A 20,304-nucleotide genomic window follows, 5' to 3' on the forward strand; every position below is an offset into this window, starting at 1 on the left:
ATGACCGGAAGCCACATGCTGACTGTGACATCCGAGGACAGGGCTGGGGGCTTCAAGAGCAGGGAGGTGTGGAACAAGGACCCCTGGAAGAGCTACTCAAGGTGGGTCAGAGGTGAAGGGGAAACATCACAAAGCGGCTGCTCATAGGTCTCCACCCTGGCCCTCGGCTCCCTCCAGGTGCTCAAGTGGCCAGTGCACATCCTTGAGACAAACGTAGTCCCACGCTTTGCAAACTGACATTTGCTCTGGGAGGCAAGACCCACACACCCAGGAAGAATCACAAAACCACAGGAAATGGCAAGCTAGGCATTCCACATAAGGCAACCATCACTGTGAGCAGAGTTTGAAAACAAATTAAAGACATTGTGATGTCCCGCAGCTGGACAGAAATGAGCCCAGTGACCCAAGACATCTGCTGGTTGTTACCATGGCAACTCGGGGCTCACATGCCCAGATTGGGTGCCGTTTCTCCCTAGAGCCAGACATGGACCTTTCTGTTCCAAATAAGCAGATCAACCTCTTGGGTTTGAGAAGAATGAGTTTGATTTATGTCTCTCACAGCCTCTCTGCCTTACTCAACACCATCAGCTGCTGGGAGTTACCCAACTTCAGGTAATTTCAATTGTTCTTTTTTTTTTTAATTTGAGAGAAAGAGAGAGCATGAACAGGGGAGGGACAGAGGTAGAGAGAGAGAGAGAGTGGGGGAGGACAGAGAGAGAGAGAGAGAGAGAGAGAGAGATTCACAAGCAGGCTCCACACTCAGCCTGGAGCCAGATGCGAGGCTCAATCCCACAACCCCGAGATCATGACTGAGCCACCTAGGCACCCCTTCAATTATTATTGATTAACTGTAACTTGTCTTGGCAAAGTCACCCTGAGCAGTAGGGCTGTGGATAGATCCAAATGTCCTGGATCCATCACCCTGGCTTCATCATTCGTGAGCTGTGGGATCTTGAACAAATCTCTGCACCCACCTCCCAACCCCGCCCCATGCCTCAGTGTCTTCCTCTAGATAAGGATAAGGAGGAGGATAATAATATTTGCCTCCTAAAGCCATTCTGGAACTCAGTGCTCTCTCTGTGTAGAGCAGGTGGAGCAGGGCTTGCCGCATGGGGCACACTATTCAGATGCCAGCCAGCTCCTTCCAAGCACTGCAGGGGTTTAGCTCTGTCTGTACTGCTTTCCACATTTCTCCCTGACAGAGTTGTAAAGAATGAAGGAGCTAAGGGGCACCCAGGCGGCTCATTTGTTGAGCGTCCAACTTCAGCTCGAGTCATGATCTCACAGTTCATGGGTTCGAGCCCTGCATCAGGCTCTGTACTCATAGCTCAGAGCCTGGAGCCTGCTTCAGATTCTGTGCCTCCTTCTCTCTCTCTCTCTCTCTCTCTCTCTCTCTCTCTCTCTCTTCCCCTCCTCCACTCTCTTTCTCTCTCTCTCAAAAGTGAATAAAAACATTAAAAATTTTTAAAAATAAAAAGAATGAAGGGGCTGAAAGCATCACTTGGTCTTTCCCTGACTCTGACCGGCTCAACAGTTGACCGGCTCACATTTTAAATTAGGTCAGCTGTTTGTCTGCGGCACAATCTTTAAGAGTAAAATGCAATATGCAGAGGGGTTAGGAAAAAGAAGTGACCCCAAACCTCAAAGAAAGCACCAGGGTAGGTTATACTGGACAGCAGTGATGCCCAAAGAATGCTTTCTTTAAAACATACCTGCCACGCTCTGATTTTCTTGACTGTGCTTTAGCTGCTTGTCTTCCTGGTGCACGTGGCATCGGGGTGATGGAAGACTCCCCCAAAGAGCAAGGACCTGAGAAGGGAATCCATCTAGAATAGAAACTGTAGATAGTCCACAAGGCTGAGGGCCCACCGACAGTTAACTGAGAGTTAAACGTGCTTGTCACCTAAGATGTTGTATCCTGTTGTGTTTCTCTCTGTCCTTAGCATCTTTCCCAAAGCTGGCAGAAGTGCCCACGTCAGCAGGTAAGCTGTTCCTCTGTCCTCCATGGCCTTCCCTCATTCGAGTTTTAGCTCAGAATTACCCCAGTGTTACTACCGTGGGAGAAAGTGTCCCCACTGGAAACACTGCTCCTCAGCCTCAGGTGGGTGCCCGAGGGCTGAGAGTGGCCCACTGACCTCAAATCTCCCCCCAACCCCACCTTGAGCTGTCTTTGGCTGTGTCCCCATGAGCTATTCTTGGCTGTGTCCTGAGCACATCCCATCTCTGCTCCCTTCTGCGACGCTGTCCTCTGAACACGAAGGGCAGTCTGGAATAACTGCCCTATGAGCTCCCAGGAGCATCTATGCACATGTGACAGCACCTGATCCCGAACCAACATAGATGGAGCCTTGTGATCATCACTTGATCGATGTGTGTGCAAGGGCAGGCAGAGAACATTGTGCATGTGCATGCACACACACGCGCACACGCACACACACCAATTGGTGTGTGCATGTTAGCATCTCATGAAAAAACCCAGCAAACCCTGTGAGTGCCAGAAGCCAAGACTTTAGGCACTGAAGTGAAGAGAAGAAATGGCTCCATGATGAGGCAGGTCTCTGGGCCAGCGGGCTAAGGAGCAAAACCATTTCCCAACCGTCACCTCAGGAAACACAGGAGGTAATACTCAAGGCAAAAATTAAATGAGTGAAGCAGAGTGAAAGGGGGAGTAAATCTATTGCCATCCATCACCCGTGCACAATTTCCAAGAGCTGCTGGCTCTTCTGTGGCCTTTCGGATGAGCCTTGATGGAAGTCATTGCTTGAAATTGTCCCCCAAGGTCTGGGTCTGCGGCTGGTGAATGGGTCAAGCAGGTGCGAAGGCCGAGTGGAAGTCCACCACGCGGACACCTGGGCCACGGTGTGTGATGACAGCTGGTCCATAGGGGATGCCCACATGGTCTGCAGACAGCTTGGCTATGGCCAGGCTGTGTCCGCCCTCTCTGGGGCCAGTTTCAGCCCCAGGTCAGGCAGCATCCTCCTGGATGACGTCAAGTGCACAGGAAGTGAGTCCTCACTGGGGCAGTGCCCTCACAGTGGCTGGCTCACACACAACTGTGGACACCACCAGGACACTGGTGTCCTCTGCTCAGATGAGTTCAGGTCCCTTCTGGGCCAGTCATGGAGCTGCCAGGCCAAGCCTTAAGTTAGCAGATAGAGTCTAGAAATGTTCCCACGCTTTAAACCTTCCCCACGTCCGGGACAGATTTCTGTTCGAACTCTGAAAAAGTTGCGAGCTCTTTAATGTACAGGAGGGCCCCCTTCCACTGGAGTGACCATCAAGGTTAATCCATTGGACAACACAGAAAGCAAGGCGCTTGTCTCATGAAAATTGTCGGGAGGATTACACGAGGCATTCAACACCTACTCAGGCATATGGCACTCTATAGATGCGCAGAATGTTAACTCTATTGCTGGTGGTGGCATTTTCGTTACGAAGGCAAATTCTTTCAGAATCACTACCCCAGAGTTTTTGGCCTGGTGACACAATCCACACCTGGCTGTAAAAACCCAGAGGGGACAGCCCTAGACGCATAAGAACAACTGTTTACACAGGCTTGTTGAGTGACGTGTAAACTGAGACAGTGACCTTCGAACCACTCCACTGCCCTGGTTTCTGTTATGAAACCACCCCTGCGTCTCCTTTGTCTTTGTAGATTCTACAGCTGCTGGACATACAGGCATCTGTGCGTTCACATCCATCTTATTTGCTATTTGGTGACAAGTCATCTAGTGCAGGGTCCCCATGCTGGGTCTCTCTCACCAACCTTAGCTTGCCTTGACAGTGGCTCTGAGCTCCAGACCCTCCCCAGAAGGCAAAGTCCCAGTTTGCCATTCCCCTGGGGCCCTACTCTGCACCCAGAGGAGAAGCCATTCTGGGTGTTAACAGGCTTGATGTCCTCCTTCCTGTACATGAGGTCTGCATTTCAGCAGGACGGAGACACCGGTTCTTGACCCAAAGCTCTGTGGTTCTGAGAAGGTGCTGGGCCTGTGGGGCCACGCCTTCACAGTCCCGACATCCACGTTATTTCTCTTATTTTCTTACCCTTAGCCAGAATAATACATACACCTGTATCACCTGTATGAGCTACCATCACATTTTAAATGCCAACTACCTAGGGGCACCTGGTTGGCTCAGTTGGTTAAGCCTCCAACTTTGGCTCAGGTCATGATCACACAATTCATGAGTTCGAGCCCTACGTCGGGCTCTGCTGAAGCCTGCTTCAGACTCTGTGGCTCCCTCTCTCTGCCCCTCCCCCGCTTGCGCTCGAGTGCATGTGCGCGTACTCTCTCTCTCTCTCTCTCTCTCTCTCAAAAATACATAAACATTTTTTAAAAAAATAAATGCTAACTATCTGATCAGAGATTGGATGGGGTTGTTTAAAGGCAAACTCACGCATGTGATACAGACGGTACTGAGAAGATAATGAAATTGCATTGTTGGCTTAGAAGATACTTACGATGACTATTTTCTTTTTCACATGTACAGTTGCTGCAACTCCTGGGGAACAGCCACATGTTTTCCAACCAATAGGTATTTTTTCTGTCCTTACATTTTGCGACTTCTTTTCTTAGGCTGGTGTTTGTGGCCCACAGAAATGTAGCCAACATAATTTTCATGGCCCCGGTGCCATACGGAATAAAACTGTGCTCATCAGAGACAAGCTGGTGGGATGGTGGGTTCTCCCCACGTGGGGACCTTTTCAAGCCGAGCCAGTCACCCACCCACCCTCAGTGGCATCACTGAAAGGCCCATAGGAAGGTCCTGAGCCACGCAGTGCTCTTGTGGGCCCTTCTCTAGGGGGACCCCATGAACCAGCCCCATCTCTGGGGCTCAGAATCTGAGAACCAGGCTCATCTGCTTTTGGTTCGGGGGTAAGTTTCACTCAGTGAGTATCTGACCTTCTTGTAGGAGCGACGCCCCTCTTCTGCTGTGCAATTTTCCAGCTCCAACCTTCTCCATCATCCTCCGATAAACACTTCATCCTTTTTAAAATTCAAGTAAAGTGAAATTAATTTTGTTCTGAACATTCCAAACATTCTTTAAGAGACCTGGGTAAAAAATGTGAAGTCTGAACCCCAAGCATTCAGCCGAACTGTTTTGAATTTTTAGAGAAACCACATGACAAATGACACCCAAAGGAGAATGAAAGCAGACAGTTGGGGTGTTTTTTTTTTAATTTTTAAAAATATTTTTATTTATTTTTGAGAGAGAGAGAAAGAGACAGAGCACGAGCAGGGGAGGGACAGAGAGACAGGGAGACAGAATCCGAAGCAGGCTCCAGGCTCCGAGTTGTCAGCACAGAGCCCGACACGGGGCTCGAAATCGTGGACCACGAGATCATGACTGGAGCTGAAGTCAGAGGTTTAACTGACTGAGCCACCCAGGCGCCCCAAGACAGTTGTTTTTAAGTGGTCGTCTGCAAAGCCACCATGTGGCCCATATTTCCATAAGAAATGGCCCACTGACAGCAAAACACTGTGGAGTTTGCGCTGAATCTCAGAAACAAGAAGCCATCACATGGTCTCCTCTGCATATATGACTTGCTTTCCCGGGGGACACAGACTGCAGACGGGGCTAGAATTCTCCAACTGGAAATGCTGTCTCGTTTGAGAGTCCGGGGAACCTTTTCAAGCCTCTCTGACCTTTGGTTCCTGCAGATCTGCCGGTGGTGAGGCTGGCGGCGGGGGGCAGCAGGTGCGAGGGCCGCGTGGAGATCCTCTACAACGGCACCTGGGGGACCGTGTGCGACGACCTCTGGGACCTGCCGGCCGCACGGGTGGTGTGCCGGCAGCTGGGCTGCGGAATGGCACTGGCGGCCCCGAGGAGCAGTCTGTTTGGCGATGGCTCGGGCCCCATCTTCCTGGACGATGTGCGCTGCACGGGCGATGAGACCAGCCTGGGGCAGTGCATCCATCGTGGCCTGTCGGTCCATAACTGTGGTCACCACGAGGATGCCGGAGCCGTCTGCTCAGGTACCTGAACTCCCCCTAGACTGGGTTCCCTCCTCTGCCAGGCAGGCCGACCCTAAAGGCTTGGGGTTCCAGGTCATGAAAACGGCTTGTCCCGGTTTGCCTGGAATTTTCCCATTTGGAGCACAGAGAGACCCATGTCTCAGGAACCCCCTCAGATTCCGCTAACCCAGGATGGTGGTCACACTTGTCTGAAGTGTACCTGATATCACAGCCCACTCCCCTGGCCCTAAGAAGAAGGGAGATCCTATGAGCAAAAAACAAACAAGCAAACAAACAAAAAACATGCCTGTAAAGCAGGAAGTTATACCCCTGCTCAGGATGGTTTTTCATTGTCAGGAATGATTTTTCTATGTGCATCAACATCATAAATTTCTCATGAAGGTATTTCTCGGAAAGAGCTAGATGGGAAAGCTCTCCTGAGCTGCTGATTGCCCAGCTCGCGATTTTCTTGCTATTAGGGACAATTTTATGCAACCATTCAAAAAAGCTGATTGAATGTTGAAAAACCCTGCTTTGTTACCTTTTGTTACTAAATAATGCGTGCAACAAACATCTGTGACCCACCTCCCCAACCCCTCCACCCCCCACGCTCCCCCCTCCCCACCATCGTCACCGCCCAGAGCTACTCCCGTCTCACAGAGGGGAAACAAGGTTCCCAAATGGGGGAAGATACAGACAAGGTGGGAATATTTCTACCCCACCTTGTTGTTGGGTAGTTTGGGGTTTTTTGTTTTTAAATTTTTTCAATGTTTTTTTTAAATTTTTGAGTGAGAGACTGCAAGTGGGGGAGGGGCAGAGAGCGAGGGGGACAGAAGATCCAGCTGTCAGCGCAGAGCCTGATGCAGGGCTCCAACTCACCAACTGTGCAATCATGACCTGAGCTGAAGTCAGATGCTTAACAGACTGAGCCACCCAGGCGCCCCTGTTGGGTAGTTTTGTTCTGTTTTGTTCCGTTTCATCTGTAGAGTGAGCATTTGGTGCTACAAAGAAGTCTTGGCATCCCTCGATGAGAACTCTGAATTAAAATGTCATGAGAGGCTCATCTGTCCTATTTTGTAGTCTCAGCTCCGAGTGGCTCTGGATGGCTCCCCCTGGAGAAGCTCAGATAGACGCTTCCAATTAGCCTCCATAAGCCTCGGTCTCACCGGCTGAGGGAAAAGAGGTCTCAGAAACGCAGTTGCCTTTGCCAGGATTTCCCGAACCGGCACACGGGGACAGATGTGGGTTCACGTGCCCATCGACTGGTGTGTCCACGAGCATTTCTGCAAGTGCGCACCTGCTGACACGAATGCCTTGCACTTTCTCTTTCAGCTGCCGAAGCTGCCCCAGAATCAGCGGAGACAACTCCTGCAGTTGGTAATGCTTTGACTGCTTCCTTCACCCCTTCCCAGCTACTGAGTCTTTCTAGCAGACTCCCTGAGGTTACAGCTGGGAATGTCAGGGCCAGGGTGGATTCGGCCCTGCCATGGAGGGAGATGTGGCATGCGGGGCCCGCCACTTGTCTAGTCTCTGCTTCTACAATCTGTCTAGCTGTTGGGGCGCCTGGGTGGCTCAGCTGGTTAAGCGTCCAACTTCGGCTCAGTTCATGATCTCACAGTTCGTTGGTTCGAGCCCCACGTCGGGCTCCGTGCTGACAGCTCAGAGCCCAGAGCCTGCTTTGGATTCTGTGTCTCCCTCTCTCTCTCTCAGTGCCCCCCACCTCTTGCGTGTGCTCTCTCTCTCTCTCAAATAGAAATAAGCATTTAAAAAAAATTTTTTTAAATAAAATCTGCGAATCTGGGCCAGTGTGCAAGTTTGGCTCGACAAAAATAATGAGAAGTTGAGTCTGACCTATTTCCATGCTGTTGCTTAGCAATTTAATGACTCCATTCTGAAATAGATATCTGTCCTTATCTTTGCAATTATATTTCAAATGCAAAGATGGAAATGAGGGAACAAAATATCTGAAATCAGAGCTCGCCTGGAAACGCTAATCACTGCATTGATAAGTACTAGTTTGACTTTTTCCTATGGGGCTTGGAGACAGGAATAAGAGATTACAGAGTATAGGACTTCGGGGTTTGCTACAGTAAAAACTACAGGAAAGTCCTATGAGAAATTACTTGCCGGCAGAGTTAATCCCGTTCCAGTAACAACCCCGAGTCTTCCCCAGACCTGCCCATCATCAGGCTGGCGGATGGGAGCAACCGCTGTGAAGGTCGCATCGAGGTGTACCACAACGGCACGTGGGGGACCGTGTGTGATGACCTCTGGAGCATCGGCGCAGCCCGCGTTGTGTGCCGGCAGCTGGACTGCGGGGAGGGCGTCGGAGCCCTGGGGAACGGCCACTTTGGAGAAGGTGTGGGGAGCATCCTCCTGGACGACGTGCAGTGCCGGGGCAATGAGACCACACTAGGCCAGTGCCGGCACCTGGGTTTGTCCATCCACAACTGTGGCCACCATGAGGACGCCGGGGTCATCTGCTCAGGTACTCACTCCCGACTCTCTCCTGACGCTGCTGGAGCCACAGCTGTTGGGGTGGGAGAGAGGGACCTGGAAGCGAATGTGAAGAAGCTCGGGTCCCCTCGGCGTCCTCCAAACACACGCTTAGGGTCCGTTCTCAACATTGGTTTGGGGAGGCCTCTGGGCCGTTCTTGGCCTCTCTTAACCTGCTGACCTACCCAGTGCTTGAAGCTACATTCACCAGTTCACTTTAGAGCCCCTGGTCTCTGCCCTCTTCCAGGACTTGCCAGATTCGCTGTTATTCACCCTCTGGGGTCATTGCTTTTTCTAGTCTATGTCTTATGTTTTGAGCCTTAAAGCTGACTTTGTAGTACCGCTTTGGGGAGTTCTGTGAGCAAAACCCAGTCCCTCTCACCTGTACCCCTTGTGAAAGCATCAACACTATTTGCTTTTGGTCTCAGGGGCTTGAGATGGTCTCCTTTTCTATTTTTTTTTTTTTTAATTCAGCCCACACATATATTACCTTAGGCTGCCGAGCAAGTAGAATTCCAAAAGCCAATTGGATGAAATGAAAATACCCACTGCTTCAGAGCAAAGACAAGAATAATAGGATTCAGTGGACGCATCTATTTGTTTTACAAATATTTGTTGGGCACGTTGCCGGAGCCAGGCAAAACTCTACATGAACACGTGGTAGTGAGGGCAGCAGACAACAACCTGCCCTTGTTGGGCGTCTGTTCCAGCGCAAGGGTTCAGGATCACTTCCATGTTTCAACCCCGATAGGTCATTAACGACAGTAAATGAACATTGACTCAGGGGTCCTAACATGTTTCATTATGTTAAGGGGCCACTGTCTTTTCATATTCAGATCTTGGCCCTGTGTTTTCAACGAGTGAGTTTAGTGAAAATGAGCAAATCCGTGTTAAGAACCTGAGGTCAGAATTAGGAAGGCTCTTACTACTTTGCAGCCCTAGGAAATATTCGCTCTTCACGACATCGGAGAAACAGCCTTTCTGACCCACGCGGGGAGGTTCTACTGTCCTCGCAGCCAACGGATGGTTCTCACTTCGACCTTCCTGCAGCCCACCTCCACTTCAGTCTCACCAAGAGGCTTTTCTCGTCTTCAGTTTCACATTTCAGAAGCCGTTTTTGTATCTAATTTCAGTCTATCCGAGGCATAAATGTTTTTGGGAAAAAGATGTCTTCTAAATGTTCTGTTTGTGGGTGGGATCTTTGTTCGGATTTTACCTTATTGTGTTTTGTTTTTGTTTTACAGTTTCAGCATCAGCCACAGTAATGACCACTTCACCTGGTAATTTTCTTTTCTTGCTTGCCGTACGTACCTCATAGATGGCTAGATGGCCTCACATACCGTTAGGGTTAAAGTTTATGCATCACCAGAAATGAAATATCAAGCTCATATCACACTGCCATAAGGTGCTCACATATTCACTGAATGCTTAGTAAACTGGGCAGACGGTGCTTACGTACCTTTCATAGGTATGTAGGACGCCGTATGCGTGGTTTGTTCCCTTGGCTCTTGGTGTAACGGCAGGTCTCTGAGGTCAAGTTATAGTGAATTGAGCCTCTTTAGATTCACACACTGGGAATTCAGTGAGTTCATTTTTTTTTAATTTTTTTATGTTTATTCATTTTTGAAAGACAGCGAGAGACAGAGCACAAGCAGGGGTGGGGTGGAGAGAGAGGGGGACACAGAATCTGAAGCAGGCTCCAGGCTCCGAGCTGTCAGCACAGAGCCCGACACGGGGCTCGAACCCACGAACCATGAGATCATGACCTGAGCCGAAGTCGGATGCTCAACCGACTGAGCCACCTAGGCGCCCCACATTTTTTAACAGCACGGGACTTCAGGCATCGTGGGTACAGCTATCCCTGCGATCTGCATTTTCAGAAAATAACAGAGGGCCACAACTCTCATATGTTTCAGAATGTCGTACACCAATCCAGTCATATGCAAATTAAAAAAATAATTTGCATGGCTAAATAAGTTGAGGAAATGCCATATCCTTCTCTTGAAGATTCCTAGTCTGTTAGCCCACTAAAGTCTCTGACAAGTCCTGTAGTTAAAGATCTTTTTTAACGGTTGGCTTGACCCAGTGTTTCTCAACTTTCTTTGACCACTGAAACCTTATGAGTAGAAATGCAGCATCACAGAATTTGGAGCCCAGGAATCTGGCCTTGTGTTCTGGCTCTAGCCTTAACCAATTGGGTGACAGTGGGCCAGCCCCCTTATCTCCCAGGGCTTCCGTTTCTTGTTCTGTAGAACAGGAGGAGGAAGCTTGTCCCGGGGATTGGGTGGCAGACACTGGTGGAGGCACATAGTGACAGGGGCTTGGTAGTCACGCTCCTGAGGAAGGTGTGTTACCATCTGCTGAGTCACGTGTGTCTTTTTGTAAACTTCCCTGTCGGGGACTTTGGGGATCATTCTACGGCTTGAGCTGGTCAAGATAGGCTAAGGAAGCTCAAGAAATACCGTCTCAAAACAAACCACTTCACTCAAGTTTTCTTTGATGATAAACAGTCACGAAAGTAGCTCATGGTCTGTATCTCCTAAATCTCAGAGTCCTCTGCCAGGCTTGGTAGAAACTGACCTCGAAGAAAAGCAGACAATGGAATCAACTTCTCTCTTTGTTGGATCTGTGAGAATCAGCTGTGAGGTCTCTTGGGAAGGGTCAAGTTCGATATGGCACCATCTCAGTATAGCATTTTTTTTTTTTTTCAAGGTTTGGAAGAAACCTTAGAGACTGTTCAGAGCTGAAATCACAAACGAGCAGGCTGTGGGCCAGTTCTGACCCAGGGAGGGGTTTTGATTCAGACAACAGAGTTTTGCTTATGCAATGTTTAGTTTTCTTTTAATACCACCTTTTTAAAATGGGCAATTTCATATAAAAGTCCAAGTTCAAGCTTTTATGAAAAACCCAGAGGAGAGGAAGTGCTAGCATGAATTTTGGCAAGGCATCAATTGTCCAGGGTTGAGCAGGAAAGGGACCCCTTTACGGGGGCAGTGCTGTCTGGTTTCTTCTTGGCCTGTGCCAATTATTTCTGGGCCTAGAGGTCATCTCCAGTTTAGTTGCTTGGTGCCTCTAGAACTTCAATATGTGTATAAATCACCTAGAGAGCTTTTAAAATGCAGACTCTGATTCGGCAGTTCTGGGGTGGGTCCTGAGGGTCTGTGTTTCAAACAAGATGATGCAGATGCTACTGGTGTGTGTATTAGCCCTTCAAAGTCACGTGCTTCGTTATACAAAGAGCAGCAACTAGAAGCCAGGTGTCTTGAGTCCCAGACCTAAGTACCACCTTCCTCGTTATTTATTTCCCTTAACTTAGTACACAAGTAATAGGAAAATCAAATAGGACAGAGCATAATCAAATATGAGCACGGCTGGGGCATAATTTGTAAACAGGGTGACTTTTTAAAATTATTTAGCAATGAACTTGATTGACAAGGATGATATCTAATTAAAACGTCCTTAAATTGTGCTTGTTTTGACAGTTCCTACCTCCGTTTCAGCCACCGATTCGGCCCTTGTAACTGGTAACAAGTTTTCTGCTGATTTGTCCTCTCACTGCCTTTAGGGAATATCGCTGTGTCGACATTCTACTTAGATAGGACACTTTTAGTGTTTTGCAGGGGTCACTTGGCTAAATTAACCCCTTGGAAAATCGACTAGAATCCAGAAATAGACAAAAAGGGCCTCCACACAGCCAAGTTTAGGTCCCAACATTCAAGCTCAAGTAAAGTGTTTGAGTACACATGGGGGTGTCCACTAAACCTGTTGTTCTTACTACATACACACACACACACACACACACACACACACACACACACACCTGACTATCTGGTCTCCCCACTGACTGTGTATTATAAGAAACAACAAACTGGGGAGGGGACCGGGGATGGGGAGGGAGAAGAGATGATTATAGAACAGCCACAGCGGCAATTGCAGGAAATGCCAACAGACAGTCTGACGGCCAGAGAAGTGTTCAGAAACCCATTAAATGTCACTAGACTTGCTCAATGTCCCAATACGGAGTGAAAATGCCCACTAACCTCAGCATCCTTTGACACACCTCTGTATGACAAGCCTGAACAACAGTGGTTTCTTCCTCATGAGCCTGAATCGTGCAGGTTAGAATATGACAAATGTCTTCTGTTTAGAAGGACAGGACAGGGAACTGTGCTTCATTTCAGTAAAGTTTTCCTTTATAACAGCTCCCGTGTTTTACTTTGGGTGCATCAACTTTTATTCAGGAGGTTGGGAAATGACTAGTCCCCACACTTGAGTTGTACCAACAACAAAACCAGGGCAATGAGATCATAGGAAAGGCGGAACTGTGCACAATCGGAAAACGCATAAAATCTTTCCGTTGGTTGACTTTCCTGTTTGTGTTCCATATTTAGGCGCAATTCCTACTTCAGCAGAAGCGACGTCTTCACCTGGTAATGCCCTCTGCCCCCTGCAAACGTAGGCAGATGGGGCAGCAAGACTGCCTGGGCCACGTCACCAGGGCCAATGCCAGGACACCCTGGTGGGGGAGTGAGGGTGGTCACTGTCTTTGAGCAGAGTGCTCAGTGTGGGCCAGACCCTGTGCCAGGCATGAGGTGGTGGTGCCTCTCGGGGAGACAGAGAGGGGACCTCTCTGGCCAGGTGAGATCACCTGTCACAGATTCTCAGAGCATCACATATTTCTCCTTCATAGCGCTTGTCACAGCAGCAATTTTACCGAGCAGGAGTCCCATCTAGTTTTCTTTATTGTTTCTCTCCAGCACCTAGCACAGTGCCTGCCACAGCATAGGTGGATGAATCAAAATTTGTTGATTAAATAAACGAAGTCCATGATCGCTATGCTCCAGGGACAGAGAGAAGGAAACAGGTTAACTGTAAAACAATTATTTTTGCCATTTGGCAGGTTTTGACCAACTGCCTTTTCTTCTTTCCAGGATCTTTTAGTATTACTGTAACCACCTTAACAGGTAATGCTGATGTTATTTTGGGTCCTATCCACCTTACTAGCTATAAATAATCTTACGTGATTTTCCAGGGAGCTCATTACACAATTGTGTATGTCCTGATCAAATTATCTTATTCTTTGGAGTTTTTTTTTTAATTTTAATGTTTATTTATTTTTGAGAGAGAGAAACAGAGCACGAGCATGGGGAGGAACAAAGAGAGAGGGAGACACAGAACCCGAAGCAGGCTCCAGGCTCTGAGCTGTCAGTACAGAGCCTGATGCGGGGCTTGAACTCACAGACCACGAGATCATGACCTAAGCTGAAGTCAGACGCTTAACTGACTGAGCCGCCCAGGCATCCCTCATTCTTTAGTTTTTAAGTACGTTTATATTGACCTGACTCACATAGGCCACCTCTATATTCCCTGATGGTGAATGAATTCTGGGCAGCCCAGCTAACTGCATGGACCAACGGATAGATTAGTTCAGCCAATTCAGCCAAACTCCAAAATAAGTCATGCACTGGACTGACTGGCGGTCTAATGTCAACTGTCCATGGCGAGAGTTTCTCCTGGAGACCAACCGCAAAGTGGGTATTGCAAGAATGGTGGGGAGTTCAGCCATGGCTTTGACGGATCCCCCTTAGACATTTATCCAACATTCAGGGAGGGTAAACTTGTGTCAGGTTCTGTGCCAAGGTCCTAAGGGATAGAGAGTTGACCAAGGTAACAAGTAACACCCCTCTTATACAATAGATCTTGAGTGATGCTGGTTGCAATTATCTGAGGAGCTCCTGGTGTGACTCTGGGTTTAACAATTTTACATATAGAGTGTTAAAGGTTTATTTGTGGGGGCACAATAAAGAGGGTGCTCTCCCCTACTCTAGGTGCTAAAGCAATTAAATAAAACACCAGAGTTAACACCAAAAATGGCCTTTTTTACTGAGGGCAACTCTTAATACAAGAGGCAAATGGACTTAGACTGAAGTCTAGGTCTTGGGACAGCCCCCCTGGAGAAAGTTCCGGTCTACAGAGGTCCCCCTTTCCTGTGTCACTACCTTCCAACCATTTGAGGAGAGGACGGAGGACTGGGCAAAGAAAGCCCTCCATTTGAAGAACCTTTGTTAGATTAGCCCATATCGGGAGAAATTTGGACCGATGGTTGGTGTCCTCTGAGCAGGTAACGTCCACCTTCTCCAAGGGGAGGAGTAAAGGGTGGGCCAAAGGAATGGAGAGCCAATGAGTAGAAGGGGGCCTAGAGGCAATGGCGGATCTAGAAATGCCCTGCCATTGCCTCTGTCCAAAAAGCAGGAAGACAACTCAGGCCAGTCATACTGATTACAACAGCCTCCTTTATGTGTGCTGTGTCTTAGGAACACATATGCCTGATACGGCTGTCATATTGTTTGTTATTTTTGTTGACTTACAGCTTCAGTCGCAACCACCGTGACCTCCACACCAGGTAAAAACACTGTCTCCTGCCCCACTAAGTGCCTCTTCTTGGGGTTCCATTCATCGGACTAGGTTGTTCCATGGAAATTTAGGACACTGGTTTCAGGTTTCTTCTCTTTTTCTACAGATACCTCTTCAACCTCAGTGGAAGTGACCTCTCCACCTGGTAAAGTCTCTCTCGTTGTGCTGTTTAAATTAACGAGACCAGCTTCTGACTTGCCTTGTTCTGTTTAGAAAACAAGCTCACGTCATGACCACTTTGACCAAAAGTAAACTGAATGAAAAGACACACTGAAGTGTCCTTTTTCTCCCGGTTTGAAGTGTCCTATTCTCTCTGTCCATATACAGATATATCTTCAGCCTCCACAGAAGTGGACCCGCCCTCTGGTAATGTTTTCTGCCTGTCACATTTCTTAAGTTAAATGTGACCAACTCTCCTTCTTTCTGTTGGACAAATGAACCTGTGTACCGAATATTTTGCCCGTGGTATAAGCCCCCAAGTCCCAGCTTCGTGTTCGGTTCATACATCCGTAGACACAGAGTGGTCCCTACACTGGGGAACACCCTCTCATTGTCGCCCTGGCCCATGGGAGGCGAGGGCGGGGGCTCCACACTCCACTTGCTCGGTGGTGTGTGTTGTGTTACAGGTGAGGCCTTGACCCACCCGGCACACGCAAACGCGAGACAACTGGACTGTGATCGTGTTGGCTCTCCCCGTACGCAATTACACTTTCTACCACACTGTTGTTCCAACCAAAACATTCTATTTTCTTTTCACTCTTCTTTGGTTGCAGACACAAGTCCCACTCGGGAAGAGGAGACCTCTTCACCAGGTATGCTCTCTGCTCTTTGCGGCAGCCCTCGTGAATGACTTCCTGAGAAACCCCAGCCCAGCAGGACTTACACACCCAGAGGAAACACTTCCTGTTTTTCCCAGGAGAGGTCAGGGGAGATGGGGGGCTGGGGGTGGTAGGGAAGCTCCAGCCCGCTACCCCAAAAGTGGCTCTGATTCCGAACACGGTGAAGGCAGATGTGAGGACGAGATGACTAGGATAAAAGGGCGTCAAGGGTCAACCCTGGAGGATACCTTAGAGATGACCCGCGGCAGCAAACCTCAAATGTTGACGTGCACGTGAGTGGCCTGAAGGACTTGTTAAAATGCAGATTTGGATTCAGTGGCTCCAGGGCGGAGTCTGGATTCTGCATTTCTCACCGGCTCCCAGACGATGCTGCCGGTTGGTCAGCGACCGCCCTCGAGGAGTAAAATGCTAAACCACTACTCTCGCTTTGGAGGAAAAGGAGGCCCTGAGAAGGAGGACACTTGCCACTGTCCTAGCTCAGGCAGCCATAACTGAATACCACAGAGTGTGAGGCTTAAACAGCAAAGACTTACTTCCCACAGTTCTAGAAGTCTGCGATCAAGGTGCCGGCAGGGTCGGTGTCTGGTGAGGGTCTTCCCTTGGGTTGAAGATGGCCACCTTCTCGCTGTGCGCTCACAGGGCCTTCCCTTCCCCAGTGTGTGCTCCCTGAGGGGGAGAGAGACAGAGAGAGAGGGAGAGAATGGGAGCTCTGATGTGTCTTCTTATAAGGACGCTAATCCTGTCAGATCAGGGCCTCCCCTTATGACCTCACTTAACCTTGACTACTTCCTCAGTGGCCCCATCTCCAAATACAGCTACACTGGGGGTTAGGGCTTTGACATGTGAATTTTGAGGGGACATAACTGAGTCCACCGCAGTCACTGAGCAAGCTGGGGATCCCAGCTCCCAGCCAAGGTCCTTTCTGCTCCCAGTCTTTGCCGATGAATCTGCCTGTGTGATTCCATTCGATCCGTCTGACGCTGACCTCCTGAGTAGCAAGGCCTATCGCTTTCTTTTGTTCTGTTTCCTTTCTTTTCAAGTCCTGGTTACTTTGAAGGCATAATGGTGCAAAAGGCAGTGAAGCCAAGCTTAGGACTTTCCTCTCGCTTCCACTTAGGGAGAGTTCTCCCTGCCTCCCTCCACCCCTCCCTTCCTCATTTCCTCCTTTCCCTGCCCTCATCATGACCTCACTTTTGGCAGAAGAGTCCTTCACTCATACTTCTCACTGACTCTTGACCTCACATGAGATGCGTTTTTCTTTGCAGACCCGGTTTCACGGGAACTGGGCTGCTTTTCATGCAGATTAATTGGCATCACACATCTTTACAAAAGCGTGACAGCACAATCACTTCCTGCCCCTGGGAGTGTGAGGGCAGATGTGGTAACCATCAGACCATTCCCTTCCTTCCCCCTCATCCCCCTTCACCCCAGAGCAGGCAGAGTGAATGCGACTCCCACATTTCATGCTCCCGGAAGGCAGAGTGCTGCGGAAAGGGTTATGCTTCGGGGCCTCCCAGGTCAGAACTGAGGATGCCCCGGGCATGTCATACAAGCCCTCTGGGTCTCAACTTCCTCATCTCTGACACACTGATGATACTTCCCTGGAGCAGCTGCTGTAGGGATTTGAGGTGTGAATTATACGACACATCCTGGACGCTCTAAATGGGATTTATTCATCTGTCCTACAAAATGCCAACCGCTCATATATCATTTCACTCCTGGATGTGTGAGTCCACAAGATAAATAATCAGGTGGATTGTATTATATACAGCTTATGGATCAGGCTTATTTTCATAAGCTTGCAGTCCACTGCATAAAGTTTCAACGACATCCAATCTTAATGCTTTCTTTTCACCGGAAAAAAATCTCTCTTTTTTGTTTTGGCAGCCATACATCTGATTTCAACAAAAGCGACATCATCACCTGGTAAAGATCATACGCCTGTTGCTAGATTAACTCTTCATCTCATAGTTATTTATACAACCATATTTTATCATAAAATCCATTGTTACTTTTCCTACCTTGCTTCCCTCTGTATATTTTTATATGGAATTACACCTCTCAAATATTATCTTTCTGGTTTTTTTAAATATTTTTTTAAGTTTATTTATTTTTGTGAGAGAGAGAGAGAGTGAGAGGAACAGGGGCAGAGAGAGAGGGGGACAGAGCATCTGAAGCGGGCCCCACATTGACATCGGAGAGCCCGATGTGAATGAACCGTGGGGTTCAAACTCATGAACCATGAGATCATGACCTGAGCCACTTAACTGACTGAGCCACCCAGGAGCCCTGATCTTTCTCTTATCAAAAAACATTTCTGAGAAATCTGATGGGTTTTCTCCATTTCATTTTCAGCCCCCATAAACATTTTTCCTACAAAATCTAATACTTTTATATTTTTCCTATAAAAATTTAGTATATTTATAAGGCATCTTTTGTGACCATTCAGCAAATTCTTTTCCTTTTGGAGAATAAGCACCACTTGTTACATTTTGATAAAAAAAAATAAAACTTGGTGGATGGTATTTCTGCACCTAAACCTAAGCAGAAACTCAAACAAAACTATTAGTCTCTGAACCTCCAGAAAATGTGTGGGTCTTTTTCAGCTTTGAATATAAATATGTGACTTTGAGGGTATGTGTTTTTTAAGCTCAGGTTTTCTTTTTTAACAGTTACAATTTCAACTGGTGAAGACATGATCCCTTTGCCTGGTAATTTTTGTTTGTTCCTAAGCACTTAAATTATCAAATCATTATCAGTACTGTTAGGATCGTCATTCTTTTTTTTTTTTTTTTTTCAAAGTTCCTGCTCCTTACAGAAACCTTTTATGAGTAATAGACATATATGTGTATGTAAATGTGTATGTAAATATATATGCATATGTAAGTATATATGAAAATGTCTATGTCTATGTCTATGTCTACACATACCTTTGTGGGGCAGGAGCCCCAAATTCACCTCCTGAGGCCTGACCCAAAAGATACTTGCCTTTATTCATAGTTCAGCCAAGCATAGTTATCTTGCTCCAGTATCACAGCAACCAATTGCATAAGGAGAGAGCAACTATCCTAAACTAGGACACTGCAGTCACAGAGAAACCATAGCCAGTGGTATTTATTAACATTCACTAAGCATCTTCTATGGGCCAAACAGAGCAGGAAGTTGGAAAACAGTTGCTAGCAACCCCTCTTATACGAAGACAAATCATTTTACACACATCTATGGGTATGGAACCACTAACACTCTAGATTTTTAAAATTATTTTTACTTCTTTAAGTCACCTTTTTTTTGACCTATAATGATACACAGTAAGTTGCAAACATCTATAGGTTTTTCTAATGTATACAACTATGTAACCACCACCACCACCGGAATCAAGATCTAGAACATTCCCATTACCCCCAAAAGTTCCTTCATGTCCCTTTGCAGCAAATCCCCAGGCGACCAACCACTGGTCTCCTTTCTGCCACTGTAGATCAGATTTGTTTTTCTAGAATCGCATATCAATGGGATCAAATAATACGGGCTCTTCTGCGTCTGCTTTCTTTTGCTTAACAAATTGTTTTTGAGATTTGTCTATATGGTTCCTTACATTGGCATTTCGTTCCTTTTTATTGCTTAGTAATATTCCACTGTGTGGGTAGTCAGCAATTTATTCATCCCCTCTCCCGCTGGTGGACATGTGTGGATGGTGGAGAATTCTGCTACGCACAAATCTTCCGACGCACATCTGTTTCCTTTATCTTGAGCAAACACCTGCGAGTGGAACAGCCAGGTCACACAATACACTTTGTGCAGTTCAAGGGTTGGCTTTTATTCATCCAGAGTAAAAGGAATTTCACTGGACAGATGTTGTTTGATAAGCCACAGCAGTGCCTCAATAATTTTGCTCCAAAGATTTGAGGGGTTTGCCATTTTGTTTTCTTTGGGGTCTTGGTACTTTTGTGTGACAATTACATTCTCACGTGTCTGGGCAACTAGGCTGACAATATCCACCATTGTCTGCGGCCTTCAGTTAATTCAGGTTTGACTTTTCTATGAGAGAGTGCAGGGGGTGGGGGGACGGGAAAGGAGGGAGCGAGAGACAGAAGGCAGCACCGCCTGGCGTGGTGAAGCTCCCCGCAGTGTCATCTCTTCCACTGCAAATGACATGCACGGAGCAACGGAGGGCAGCTGTCGCACCTGTCACCCCAGCGACCCCCTGTTTCGCTCTCTCTCTCCTCCCGCAGACCCTCCCCTGCGCCTGGTGGGCGGGCGCAGCCGCTGCGAGGGCCGGGTCGAGGTCCGCCACCAGGGCGTGTGGGGCACGGTGTGCGACGACCACTGGGACATCAGGGACGCCCGCGTCGTGTGTCGCCTGCTGCGCTGCGGCCCCGCGCTCGCCGCCCCGGGGCGCGGCCGCTTCGGCCCGGGCTCAGGGCCCATCATGCTGGACGACGTGCGCTGCGCGGGCACCGAGGACACGCTGGGCCGCTGCGGCCACTCGGGCTGGACGCGCCACAACTGTCGCCACCGGGAGGACGCGGGCGTGGTCTGCGCAGGTGCCGCAGCGCGTCGGCGATCGGGGCTGTCCCCGGGGCTCTGTCCCTCTTCCTCCGCCC

The 20,304-nt window shown here is 48.4% G+C and overlaps 2 protein-coding genes across 3 annotated transcripts in view; both read left to right on the forward strand.

Annotated features, from left to right (window-relative positions):
• LOC123577318 (deleted in malignant brain tumors 1 protein-like) lies at positions 1 to 8,831 on the forward strand. The gene is made up of 4 exons (XM_045439400.1): positions 1 to 101; positions 2,814 to 3,004; positions 5,661 to 5,975; positions 8,128 to 8,831. Exons 1-4 carry the CDS (start codon positions 1 to 3, stop codon positions 8,628 to 8,630), a joined length of 1,110 nt encoding a protein of 369 aa, XP_045295356.1. The 3' UTR covers positions 8,631 to 8,831.
• LOC123577445 (deleted in malignant brain tumors 1 protein-like) overlaps positions 7,184 to 20,304 on the forward strand; it is a 21,176-nt gene continuing 8,055 nt past the window's right edge. The window contains exons 1-12 of one of the 2 annotated variants that reach the window (XM_045439758.1): positions 7,184 to 7,331; positions 9,695 to 9,730; positions 11,933 to 11,974; positions 12,842 to 12,880; positions 13,382 to 13,414; positions 14,821 to 14,853; positions 14,971 to 15,009; positions 15,192 to 15,230; positions 15,638 to 15,676; positions 17,591 to 17,629; positions 18,376 to 18,414; positions 19,933 to 20,244. In XM_045439758.1, coding sequence (XP_045295714.1) covers positions 9,715 to 9,730; positions 11,933 to 11,974; positions 12,842 to 12,880; positions 13,382 to 13,414; positions 14,821 to 14,853; positions 14,971 to 15,009; positions 15,192 to 15,230; positions 15,638 to 15,676; positions 17,591 to 17,629; positions 18,376 to 18,414; positions 19,933 to 20,244 — 670 coding nt within the window. In that variant the 5' untranslated portion in view covers positions 7,184 to 7,331; positions 9,695 to 9,714. Of the gene's footprint in view, positions 7,332 to 8,334; positions 8,443 to 9,694; positions 9,731 to 11,932; positions 11,975 to 12,841; positions 12,881 to 13,381; positions 13,415 to 14,820; positions 14,854 to 14,970; positions 15,010 to 15,191; positions 15,231 to 15,637; positions 15,677 to 17,590; positions 17,630 to 18,375; positions 18,415 to 19,932; positions 20,245 to 20,304 lie in introns of those variants that run through there. The other variant, XM_045439759.1, reaches the window with a different exon arrangement.

Source organism: Leopardus geoffroyi, chromosome D2, assembly GCF_018350155.1.
Source record: "Leopardus geoffroyi isolate Oge1 chromosome D2, O.geoffroyi_Oge1_pat1.0, whole genome shotgun sequence".
NCBI classification, from domain to species: Eukaryota; Metazoa; Chordata; class Mammalia; order Carnivora; family Felidae; genus Leopardus; species Leopardus geoffroyi.

Coding starts and splice junctions, on each gene's coding strand:
- LOC123577318 (XM_045439400.1), top strand. CDS start 1: ATGACCGGAAGCCACATGCTGACTGTGACATCCGAGGACAGGGCTGGG. Junction 102..2,813: donor CCCTGGAAGAGCTACTCAAG/GTGGGTCAGAGG, acceptor TGGGTCAAGCAG/GTGCGAAGGCCGAGTGGAAG. Junction 3,005..5,660: donor TGACGTCAAGTGCACAGGAA/GTGAGTCCTCAC, acceptor TGGTTCCTGCAG/ATCTGCCGGTGGTGAGGCTG.